The following is a 13443-nucleotide window of genomic DNA, read 5'->3' on the forward strand; positions in this document are numbered from 1 at the left end:
TTAGACACTCAGTAGGTTATGAAGCCAAATCCTGCAATCTTTCCATTCACTGCACTTATGCATTAAACTGCCACAAAAGTTGTAATCATGTAGTTGTTGGAGGACAACATCAGTCCTGAAGGTAAAGGACACAATGTTCTGAATTGATGGTTTCCTATACTCTATTTACAGCATTATAATTCGTAAAAGCTAAACAAGGAGTTACAAAAGAGAATGTGTGTCTATTATTTATATATAAAATAAAATGAAAAATGTATTGATTCTGAGAATTTGGCAAAATCTATTCAGTTATGGTAGGTTTGCAAAATAAGCCTTTATTGGTGGTGGTGTTTGGGAAATGACAAGTTTGTGGAATGAATGTAGAATTAACTGCTCTTAAATATGGAAGATTGATTTATTATTTATTTTTTTTTAATTTCATTGGCAGTATTCTTCGCAGAAAATGCTTGCAAGTAAGATTAAAAAACAATGTACAAGGCAAATTTCTAACTTGTATGCTACACTGTCAAGTGGATAACATTCTAATATAGTATACTCCTTTTAGATGCTGGTGTGATTTGTTTATATGAGACATTTTTGTGAACTTTTTAAAAGCTCGGGCTATGAACAATGAGTAGACTGTACAAAAACAAAAAATTAAATAAAAGGTTTACTGAGAACAAATGGCACAACAGTAATGACCAGAACACAAAGAGAAGTTAAACAGAATATAAAGTGCCGTACAATGCCACTATTACTGCCTTTCCTGTATCAACAAGCATTTAACAGGAAAAAACTAGAACTGGAATCAAAAGGCATATTTAATGGCAAATGAAAATGAACAGTTATTCTGTGCTAGAAATTGACATCTCTCTCTAGGCAAAGTTATCTTTCTGAGCTGAACAATAGTGTACCTTGAAGAAATTAACAGAATAACCAAAAGCTGTCCAAAATAGTGATTTAAAAAAAAATACAATAAAAATTCATACAGCTGATTAACTGTAAAGTAAAAAGAAAAAAAAAAAAGTTATTCTGAAACTTCTTGAACGGTCAATACCAGAAGATAAAGCAGGCATCTGCTTTAAAACACCTCAGACAAAGTAATCAAGTTGCTATGTGGGTGGGGGGGGATATGGGAAAACAGACAAAAACACACAAAAAGTAACCTGAAAGTATTAACTATAATGCACATCTACATTGTTGTTTGATAAATACTGCACCCCATACTTTAAAAGGGCAAAGAAATGAGACCAAAGAGCCAACCAACAATGTAACTTTCAATTAAGTACATCACGTCCATGTTATACCATAGTGATCACCTGCCCATCCAGATACACTAGTGTTTAATAATCTAATCTGCTTTCTGTAACAATTCATGTTACACATAAATCTTACTATATACACAGCACATTTTAATTCTGATTATTAACTAACTTTTTCTTTAGAAAACGAGGGCGTTAGTCAATCTCTTGATGTACGATTCTGAGTGGGTCTAAATGCATTTTAAATAGGCTATAGACTATAAGAGATTGTTGAGACAAATTGTGTAGTACATTTAGTTAAGCATTTTGAACATTACCTTAATAAAAAGGTACATAACTCCCTATAATAGGCTTTATAATTCTATGTTCGTTCACTATGAAAAACATTTTATGAAGGGCATAAATGGACTGAATGAATACCTGTGGTAATTAAGGCGGGAATGTGGGGCTATATTTAGTCAGAGTCTAGATGACGTGGGGGACAACTGACACTTTTTTTTGAAGATCAAGTGTTTAACTTCATTATACCACTACCTATCAAAATGGAACCAGCTCTGAAATTAAAAAATAAAATTAAAATAAATAAAACCATACAGCTACATGAAGAATTTTAGTCCACTCTGTTTACAATGTTCAGCTTCATCCAGAAGGATAACCATTTTCTTAGACAGGTGTCTACTTGTACTCATGTTACAAAGACTGCAAATTAGTTTAATGCCTTTTGGTGAGCACTCAAGTCCACAGTACTTAAAAGGCCTGCTCTGCTCTCCATTCTGTTGCATATAGTAGCACAAATCTTGCGCTACCTAGGTCTTTTTTTTTTTGCTCCTTGGCCTCAAGCCAACTAGAATATGGTGAAATTTCAGTTTATACATTCTGCCCATACAAGTTGTCTTAATGAAAGTGGCTTACAACTGAAAAGATCCTCAGTGTACTTCAGTAGATCGTAAGACTAACAGAACGATTCATTTTCTTTCCAATCAGTCTGGAAGTCCTGTTACTGGTCAGTGTCAGTGACCTTGTTGTCATTCGGTCCATTAACAAAACTTTTTCTTCTGCTGCTGCTTTAGCTGTCTGTGCCTTTTTCAGTTCTCTATGAGGTTAAAAGAAAAAAGAACTTAATTCACTTCAAATCAGATCTGCACAACTACTTTTTCTATATTGCTCTACAATACTACTTACTTCAAGAGAAGTGCATTTTTGAATTTCTCTGCATTTAGCTCTACTCGAAGTTGATCAGCATTCATTTTGGCTGTTGTTATTAAAACTGGGTGCTTTACCAAAGCTGAAGCAGAAGGTCTCTTCTCTGGATATGGGTTTATCATCAACTAGAGAGGAAACAAACAAAATAGCCGATTACAAAGCACTTTAGTACTGCTGAAATGTTTCAGTAATGGAGGACTACCTGTTCTGTCAAATCATGTTTTACATTTTCATGGAACAATATGGCTTAAAAAATTTCATGAATATTCAATTACACATTGTCTGAACAAGGAAGATTTTGTATTATGACCACTTTTCCCGATCTTAATGTCAGTAGATTAAAAAGGAGGCCAAAAACCACAAGATTCCAAAGCTGAATTATGAAAATAACCCAAAGAGAGGGTTCAGTTTAATTTAACATTTCTTTGTACAATTTATGGAGTTAGTGGTGTGTATAAAAGTGGAAAACAGTAAACTAGTTGAGAAAGAAGAAAAGGTACATTTTAGCTACTAGGTATGAATATCTCCCTCAACATATTAAGGTGAAGGGAACCAAATACTTTACTCAAAAATGTAGGTCTGCAAAGCTATTCTTTAGAATTCCATTTTATTTCACCACACACACACAATTTCCAAACACACAAGGTAAAAGGTGGTTAAAGCAGTTCATAACCTCATAATCCTACACTAATCCAGCTGACCCTCTTCAAAAAAAAAAAAACGGTTAAAGTACTCCTCAAATGATTAAAGATACAACAGCTGCGACACGTGCCTCAGTAACTGCCGCTCTATCATCTTCGGCCTGGAGACACTGTAAGCGGTGACTGGACGGAGGCGATTTCGTGATTGCGCAGTGTAGTGTCCCGCGGGCGGCTCCCCGTGGTTCATAGTCACCGGGGCCACAGCTATCACTCATGTGCAGGACAGAGGGCTTGATGTGGCGGTTCACTACCCGCCCACTACGCCACTGCAGCTACTACTCCTGAATGGACCGGGGGGTGGGTAGTGTTTCATTGCATTCTCGGTGGGCGGCTGGTAAGGCTGCAAGCGGTGACCCAGTTCTGGCTGAATGGGGGTGAACGGGGTGGCAGGGGGGTAGCATTGTAGGGTGGCTTCCTGTTGAATGGGGGCAGTGGCGGGCAATTCACTACCTGCCTTTGGCTGCACCGTGTTCGTTCTCTGTGGGCAGATGCTGCAGGCAACATAATGTAGTGAACTGCCCCTCGCTGCCCCCATTCATTCATTCATTCTCAATAACAAGCCTGCTTGTACTGTTCCACACATAGCAGGAAGTTGTCTCTTGTCAGTACATCAGACATGTTGACGTTGGGTGCCTTCCTGCTGCTATAGCGTGTACAGTGCTGTGCAGAAGAGCTCATCTTAACCTTTTGTCTTCACTCTTCAAGAATGTATCTGAAACACAAATCTGATGCAAGTGCTTTTGATACAGTAAAGAAAAAAAAAAAACCATTGAAAATAAAGTAGAAATAATAAAAAGGTCAGAGAGGTGAAACTCCATTCATTGGCAGAGCACTTGGTTACAGTCGGTCAACAATGGCATTTATTAAACTAATGCACCTGTTCCGACTTACATACAAATTCAACTTAAGTACAAACCTACAGTCCCTATCTCGTACATAACCCGGGGACTGCCTGTACAATTGTTGCTGGATAGTTCACTTACCACATTTAACATGCTACACCAAATAGCTCAACTAAGAAATTTCATGTTATGCAATGTAATGTAAAAAGAGAAAAATCTCTGTATACTTACTTTTAGCAAGTCCAAAAAACCCACAGAAAGGACTTGGGGAATAATGGGTAGTTTTCCTTGCCGTATGTCATGCCATTTTTCTCCATTTGTTGGCAGTGCTTCTGCACCAGCAGCACTTACTACAGTTAGAGCCAGTGCAAAAATGTCTGCTTTTGTTAGGTTACTATAGTCCTGTAAATACAAATCACACATTACCAAGACAGAAACTAGAACATTTTGCCTAATATGCAGTCTGTTAGCTGCCCAATCCTATGATAACTAGCTCCAACACAAACACAGTAAGCATGTCATTCTCCTTGCACACATGAGGAAACTAACAAAGCCTCTAAATAAGAATATTTGATAAATCTGAAGTACTCTGTCATCTTAAACAAATTTTTAAATAACGGAGATGTACCTCTTGTAGAACTTCATTGGCCAAAAATCTACTGTCCCCTTCCTCCACCTGTGGATTGCTAACTCTAGTCACATGTCCAAGGTCACCTATAATTTAAAAAAAGATTACTTCATTTTAGACAGTTACATTTTTATGACAGCTGTATTAGCCAATTTGGAAACCAGCTATTACATTAATTTCATGCAACAAACAGGTGGTCATGGAGTATGGTAGTGCCTGAAACAATACTAAGGCACAGTTCAGTTCAGTTTCTGCCTAATGTACGAAACAGTGATATTCATTGTTTTATGTTTGATCAACTTTTGTAAAAGAGAAAAACACACTTGTAAAAGATTACACATTGACTGAAAGGTCACATGCCTTTTCTAGAATCTTTGCAATATTGAAAGCTGACTAGAAATAAGTCCGCACAAAACCGGATTTAAAACTTGCTTGCATTAGAGGCACAAAAGATGACATTTTGCCAACATACTGCCCCCATCATATTATATACAAAAACAAGACTCTTACCTATTTTGTACACAACCCCTGTCGATAAATGGTCATCATCGTCTATGTCACATACAGATGGAACAGTGCTTCTTGATATAAATATATTACCTAAAAAACAAAAGCATAGCTTAAAATGTTTGAAAAAAAGCACATGCATACTTAAGTACTTCTTTTAACCTAAGCCTATGTCAATTTGGGTAAAAATTAGAAAGATGTTGTACTCACTTGGCTTTATATCCATATGAACAAGTGACATTGAATGAATGTATTTCAATCCTCGAGCAACTTGCAGCAACAGATCTTTTAGCTCCAGCTCATTTAAGTATCGCATCTGCCTATAGTTTTCTGCAATGACATCTGCAAGGCTGCCTCCATTACAGTATTCGTTTTGAATAAGCATGTGATCATCTTCGGCCCAAGCTGAATAATACCGCACCACATGAGTATGCTGGCCCAGAACTGCATGTGCATAAACTTCTCTTAATGCATTTTGCCTACATGGTGAAAAGTGCAGAAAAAGGAAAGAGGGAGGGGGAAAAACCCACATGTAAGTCATTTATTTGTAAAAGGACATACACTGTTGAACTGATTAACCCTTGAGACTTTAAAATAAAATTTCCATATTAAAATATATGGGGCGTTAACTTTCATTGAAATTGTTGTCTAAAATCCATCATTTGTTTAAACAGCTTGATGTATTTCAAATAAATAAACTGTTCACACTTACTCATCCACAGATCCAGCAAGTGGCTTTTTTGACCGTTTAATGGCATAGATACAGCCATCAAGCCTTTTCACACACTTGAAGACTGAACCAAACTCTCCAGACCCAATCTTCTCTAGTTCATGAAATTCTGTTTCATACCGAGACTTCATGTTACTGTCAGTAATGGTAATCCTCTGTTTAAGGGGAAAAAAATGAAAACATTGCAATACCAATAAAAGCAACTCCAAAGAGACGCAACAGCAATGAAAAAATTTTAACCACTTCTGTTAGTACTGAATATTAACATACCTAATTTTACAATTATAGCCTTTAAACAAACATACCTTTGATGGAATGGTTCCATTTTCTATTTCTCCATCACTAGCTTCCATCTCTTCTCCGCATGAGCTGATAGAAGGGGGTCCAAAAAATAAATTTACAATTGCAAAAAAATGGACATGCCAGTAGATGGCAGCACACCACTGAGAAAAAGCACACAGTGAGCAGACCACTCACAGAGAGGCCTTTCATCTTTTGGTTAGTAATGGACTTAAGAAAGTTTCAAAAAGACATGGCATATAATAGGCCATTTGCAGAAATGGAAAATATGTGCAAATAGATATTAAAAAGTCTTTAGATTTAGGGTGATAACAAAAAGTAAACAGTGAAAGAAAGGATAGAATTGCGAATGGAGTACAAAATAGTTATCTTACTCATTCCAGTGAGCTCTCTTCCTGCTTGCCCTCTGAATTGTAGTAGAAGAGATTAATAAGGACTCTGGAGTAAAAGGATTGATGTTCACATGTGGTGCACTGCTTTTCTTGCATTGATGGGAGGTTTTATCAGAAGATTCCAAACTCCGTAATATTCCCCTCCGTCTCACTGATTCAAGATCAGGTGATCTGGCTTTTGAAAGTAAGCTCTGCAATCAAAACAGGAGAACTCCAATGAAAATTGTAATGGACTATCACAACAACAGAACTCTCTGCTTACCACATTTAGCTGCCTAACCTCTACTTATAAAGAGCTTGCCAGCATTTTAGATGGACTATGAAATTATGGAAAATTGCTGATTAAAGATACAAACCTTGGTGAAATAAGCCTGAACTGCACCATAACAAGAATGAAACCTTGAAATTAAGTCTCTCTATAGGTTTATAGCATCCTTGTCACATGTAGAGAACATAGTGACATTCTTACTTGCATACAGTATATTCAAAACCTAAAGCAAACTGCCGATGGGGAGAGATATAGATTCAATTGCAAAACAAAGAAGCATCATTATGCTGTTGAATTAATGAACTGATTTGACATAGGCTGAGCTCTCTCTCTCCATTATCAAGTTACAATTAAAGTTTCTTTACGCGAAAGAACACGCACAGAGGACTACATATTAAATGACTGAACAATCTACAAAATGTTTTAAGGATAATTCAAACAATCAACATAAGTACCAAAAGCAAACAAATTTGAGTGCACCTAATTGTTAAAGCCTCTGCCAAAGGCCAGCTACTTTGAATTAACAGTTTCACAACTTTCAAGTGCAAAGACCTACTAATACAACGTACAAAAACAAAAGTCATCCTGCACAGCAAAGGTATTCAGTCAAGACTTGGAAGAATGAGAAGCTATAGTTGCTATATTCTTCCGTCTTTAGAGTCCCAATTCCGGCACTCAGTCTGCAGATTCAAAGTTTGTAAACATGATTTTTGCATACTAACTTCTACGAGCTAACAGTTTTGAAAAAACTTAACTTGCATCATGTAAGCATTGAAGTTATATACAATGATATGACCATCTGAAGGACACTCAGAAAAAAATAAAAAATCAAAGTACAGTATAGCAGAAACGTCAAACTCGTCTTTTTAAAGAGGGCCACGCAATGTTCAAAGATATCACACCCAATTACTCAGTTTTCTCAAAGACCTCCTTTCAGATCTGCATCAAATATAGATTATATCCAAGTAAAATTTAAAATTACATCCAGGCGTCAGGGTTGGCTTTTGCCTTTTCTGCTGACTTGACTGGTGTATGTGGAGAGGCCGCATTCTGTAAGGTTCACAAGAGTATGCCCAATCCGTCTACGCACATTTTGTGTACAGTATTTGAAAAAAGGCATAGGACTGCGCCCCTTGGGGAGTGCCGAGCCAGCTGTTGGCTATCTGGTCCCTGTACAACCAGAGTAGAACTTGGTTCACATTACTAGCGGTTTTCAGATGGAAAAGGTTGGATTTCCCTCTCCATGCTGGGGATGAGGCGATCAAGAAACATAGTTTAAGTATCAATGCACTGCACAATCACCTTTTAAAAAATAAGCTGGTCCATAACAAGCCTCTTCAGGGGATAAAAAAAAGCCAGTTCTTAAGATTTCCACAAGAAAACACTTTCAGAATGTTAGATTTCAGCCCAGTACATCCAGAAATCGGGAAAATATATACAAATAGGTAGGTAGCTAAAATTTAAAAGGAAATTAACTTTGTTAAAAATTTACCCACAAAAAAATCCTCTCAATACTACAAAGGAACACTCATTTTCTTGGTCAAAATAGTGACAACTGTGTAAGAAGAGAAAACGTTAATAATAGAAATAGTACCTGGACCAATTAGAATCTGGCAGTTCTTGTGTGCAAGAGCCTGAGACAATGAAATGCCCGACATTCAACCATTAAGGAGAACTGGACTCAAGCCTTAGAATGGTGTTGAAGATAGGAGACATACATTAAAAAGTTTGAAGCTTGTTTGTTGTTGACAGAATGACAGCAGTCAGCGCTGATGCCTCATAACTCCAAGACACAGTGTATACAGTGTTCAAGATAAGCCTTCCACTTGCACCGTGAACAAAAATACGAGAAACACCCTTAAAATACAAAAATATCTTAAACAAGCCAGAACTCTAAAGGAGATGTTACTTGTTTATTCAAGCAACATCTGTATACTTAAAAACACAGTTCACAAATGGTACATTATTTTCCTTTTTTCAGTAATTGTTTTTCCCATTACTTTAATTCATATAAGGGCATTTGTCAGCTTTCATATACAGTACTTGTATGCATCGTACTTCAATATGCACTGAATTGTCAAGTTTTGAATACTAAGTACAATCCTACACATTTATCATTTCCCATAAACAGCAGGTAGCATAAAAATCATAACCCTTATAATTAAGCCAAATGTTTCAAAACAGTACACAGAATATTAAAGGTTTGGGCTCATGACCATCATATTCCACATACACAGCAGGAACAAACCATGCACAGCAATGTTGCGTTTCTCAACTAGGGGCACATGGCCCAGTAGGGAGCCCAAGAAACCTCCTGGGGGTGTTTGGTGTCACAAAATAGCTGAATAATTTAAAATTTTACTGCCATTTTAAATTAACACATTAAAAAAATAAAAAATCAAAGTACAGTATAGCAGAAACGTCAAACTCGTCTTTTTAAAGAGGGCCACGCAATGTTCAAAGATATCACACCCAATTACTCAGTTTTCTCAAAGACCTCCTTTCAGATCTGCATCAAATATAGATTACATCCAAGTAAAATTTTAAATTACATCCAGGCGTCAGGGTTGGCTTTTGCCTTTTCTGCTGACTTGACTGGTGTATGTGGAGAGGCCGCATTCTGTAAGGTTCACGAGAGTATGCCCAATAAGTTTACGCACATTTTGTGTACAGTATTTGAAAAAAGGCATAGGACTGCGCCCCTTGGGGAGTGCCGAGCCAGCTGTTGGCTATCTGGTCCCTGTACAACCAGAGTAGAACTTGGTTCACATTACTAGCGGTTTTCAGATGGAAAAGGTTGGATTTCCCTCTCCATGCTGGGGATGAGGTGATCTCAAGAAACATAGTTTAAGTATCTTGTTTATGAATGAATGAAGAAGGGACTTGAAGACTGACAGGTGGATTGGACTCCACAGCATCAAAATCAGTCTGTTATAGTGGATCGGGCATCTGATTCGTATGCCACCTGGACACTTCACTGGTGAAGCATTTCATAAATGTCCAACTGGACAGAGATATTTTCTCAAACCCAGGGCATGCTGAAGAAATTCTCTCTCTCATGCCTGGCCCAGGAAAGTCTTGGTGTTTGGAGAAGGATTTGGAGGAGGTGGCAAGGAAAAGGGATTTCTGAGCATCACTGATTTGAGCCCCCATGACCTAGGCCTGGATAAGCACCAGAAATTGGTTGGATGGAAGGATGGACGGATGGACAGACAGACTTGTGTTAAGTGTCATGATCACTGATAGAAATGCTCCAGTGCTGAATCTATTGGATAATGAAGTACTGTAGCTTTTGCAATTCTGAACCACTAACGCCAGTGTATCTCCAATAGAAAAATTATATCCCACACAGAAAAAAAGGTTGTATGGTATTTATTTTAACCACATACTGTAAGAGCTGTCATAGCTATGAAAAATGGAAGCCTAAATAATACAATTCAATACTTCAAGAGAAGTGGTCAAATATACCTGATACTAACACATTAATGCCCACAACCGACTCCTCAGCATAAAAAAAAAAAAAACTGACCTAAGCAAGACTTTAGGTCAAAACTAAATATACATATTTCAATAATTGATATTTACTGCACCATATATTGATTAAATATTGTAGAAATAAAATTGCATAAAACGATAATAGAGAACAGTTAAAATGTTAGCAAGTCTTGTTAAATGAAACTTTAAATCTTTAGATTATATTTCTTTCCATATCATTAAACAAAAGGCAATTTACAATATCACATTAAGGGTGGTACTTCTGCATATATCCATATACCACTGAAAACACAGATGCCAGCATGCCTTCACTGGAATGAAAGAGAAGGTGGTGGATTTTGAGGATGCTGGAGCATGATACATTTACTTCACACAAAAGCCAACCAATTGCCCAATGGCTTAGAAACAATGCTTGACACATTTTGAATGAGACACTACTTAGAAATGCCAGACAATGGGGACATGGTAGTGAGCTTTAAAAAATCTAAAATGTTGGAAGTTTACGTAAAAGGGTAATGAGCTATTTATATACTAGCTATAGCCCAATCTATCTTACTGACTAAGAGTCATTCTGCAGTGGACAAGCTCAAGCTATGAGTATCTCTCTGCAGATGATCCTTTACATTGAGTCTGCAGTAGGTTTTAGGACCTTTGTCTCACATTTAGATTAATGCTTTAATGGCCAAAATGTAATCTGTTCAAGGAGACTTTTTGTAGTTACCAAATAGAATTTTACTTCATAAAGTGTTGCAGTAAGGGGTAGTACACACACACAAAAAAAAGATACATACATGCACTATAGATTAATAGTAAAAACAACCAATGGTGACAAAAAAAACACCCAAACATCTTAACTCTGACATACTTTGTTAATCCCAGATGGGAAATTGTCTTTTTGCATGACCTTTGGGGGTCAGAGCATAGCATTATTTGTACCTACTTTCAATCTTTTTACATTTTTTTCTTTAAGTACTTCTGCTTGCAAAAGAGGGATTTTGGAGTTGTACTAAACAGCAGTTCAGGGCAGCTCAAAAGAGATGCAAGTGAAGTGGCCTAGTTCATTCACCTTAATAAAAGAGCAAGCGTATGTGCATTTGTGCAATAGTTATGTCTCTATTGTGTACCATTTGGTATGGGATTCCTGAAAGCCAGTGCTAATGTTTGCAATGGACCATCTGTTCAAATGGAAAACGGTTATACATTTTATTACTACATGCATTATGATATACATTCCAATAAAATAGTGCACTGCAAACATTATAGATCTTGTTTAGAATTAATGATTACTTAGATTTCAGCCTGTCTTAAGCTGTAGTACAGCCAGTAAGTATTATTAAATAAATAAATGACAGTAAGATCCCAGTGTGCAAATTAAATCAAAAACAGGCAGACTGAGTTAGGAGAACTGACATGCGAGACTACGAATGGCAGCAAAAGTAAGATGCTTTCCCATTTTAAAGTTTCCTTTTCAAATAATACTCAGCACATGAAAGAGCTTTAGAGAGGTTATCGGAGGTCTGGGTGAAACTGACATGAAGTTTCTATTATCCATGGAAAGCATGCTTATTGTGGACATCAAGACTGCTAACAGAAATTGACCAAAGTAGGAGGAATGGAATGAACAGATCCGAGAGACTACCATACACAGCTTGGTCTGGGCTCAGCTAAAGGATTTTAGGTCAGAAACCAAGGAAACTAGTAAGGTTCAATTGTGCATCCTGTAATAACCACCTTTAAATTGATAAAACAATTATGAACATTTTGTAAACTTCCACTGTCATAGCCACCTGTTGCAATGGTAACATCTTGATTAACTGTAAGAAAAAGAAACTAATAAAACACATACACCACTGATAGGCAGAATTACACAAATACTGTATATGCTACATGGACTATTCTTACTTCTGTCGCACTATACACATTTACGTATAACTAAAAATTACCATGCAATATTTATACGTAGATCTAAACTTGGATTTCTCTATCCTCCCTACTTATTATCACAAAAAATAAATTGCATATAAAGTCATATCAATTATACACACACACCCACAACAGTACCATGAAAAATAAAAAATGGCACACTGACTTTCAGTGACCTTAAGCATAAAGAACTGCACCATAAACCAAACCACCATCAATTCAGCCTCAATCATCACCTTAAAACGTAATGTAAAACATTTAGTGTACCTTCCTGTGCTTCAACCGTGTGAATGTGCCGATATACAAAATTTTGTAATTTGGTTCTGTGCTAATTTAAGCATGTCTGACTGATGTTCACTATAAATATGTATATTTACTTGCTTAGCTGATACATTTATTCAAAACAACTTATAAAGGAGGTCAACAAAATCAAATCAACCTCAGTCTGGGGGACAGTTTAAGAACAACTGTTACAAGACCGGGACACAAACAAGTTCTGGACAAAATTCAAGAAAGGTTTAATACATGGGTTACAAACACCTAACCACTAATAATCAGTTAGACAGATACTCGCTAAACAAGACAGTCTTCAAAGGCCACTTAAGCAAAAAATAATATATTTGTATTGCATGCAAAACTGTGCCGGTAAAAAGAAAAAAATACTCAGTACAAATGCACTAAGCTCAGTTAAGTGAAAACTCACACTTACCAAAAGGAAAAAAAAGTTATTTCTAGAGTCACTATTGTCATGTTGTTTACTAAAATATGTCGAAAAGAATTCACAAAGTAAAAACAAACAGAAATAAACTGCAGTCAGACGAAGAGGCTGCTCAGAAGAATGTGCGTCACATAACAGTCGACTTAATAGACTTCATTTTGCTAAAATATTTCTGTCTTAGCACGAAGAAATGTTACTGGACTACTAGTGAGTTGAATTAGATTAGGTGGGCTTGAAAATTGTTGAGGGTGGAGCAGCCATTAAAATTTGTAGAAATTAGAAGTCAAAAAAACTTCACTAAAGTGGGAAAAGCTCTCATAATTTATTATTTAATTAGTCACTTGCTTTTAGATCGCACTGATGAACTCTTAGTTGTGTAATTTCCCTAATGTATATGCATTGTTGACTGTTTACTGTATGGCATCTTTTACTTTTTTGATTTAAACCTGCGATCAATATTGTTGGAAAAAACGTTGGCCAAATTTGTTTTAAAAG

The 13443-nt window shown here is 36.6% G+C and overlaps 1 protein-coding gene across 2 annotated transcripts in view; it reads right to left on the reverse strand.

The window, feature by feature from the left end:
- Positions 1–631: 631 nt before the first annotated feature.
- wee1 (WEE1 G2 checkpoint kinase) overlaps positions 632–13443 on the reverse strand; it is a 14378-nt gene continuing 1566 nt past the window's right edge. For both annotated transcript variants that reach the window (XM_039748090.1, XM_039748097.1), the window contains exons 3-11: positions 6527–6735; positions 6158–6221; positions 5835–6007; positions 5333–5601; positions 5126–5215; positions 4616–4701; positions 4219–4389; positions 2424–2569; positions 632–2334 (exon numbers count right to left, since the gene is read on the reverse strand). In XM_039748090.1, the coding sequence (XP_039604024.1) occupies positions 2178–2334; positions 2424–2569; positions 4219–4389; positions 4616–4701; positions 5126–5215; positions 5333–5601; positions 5835–6007; positions 6158–6221; positions 6527–6735 (1365 nt within the window). In that variant the 3' untranslated portion in view covers positions 632–2177. The remainder of the gene's footprint in view (positions 2335–2423; positions 2570–4218; positions 4390–4615; positions 4702–5125; positions 5216–5332; positions 5602–5834; positions 6008–6157; positions 6222–6526; positions 6736–13443) is intronic.

Source organism: Polypterus senegalus, chromosome 1 (assembly GCF_016835505.1).
Source record: "Polypterus senegalus isolate Bchr_013 chromosome 1, ASM1683550v1, whole genome shotgun sequence".
Taxonomy (NCBI): domain Eukaryota; kingdom Metazoa; phylum Chordata; class Cladistia; order Polypteriformes; family Polypteridae; genus Polypterus; species Polypterus senegalus.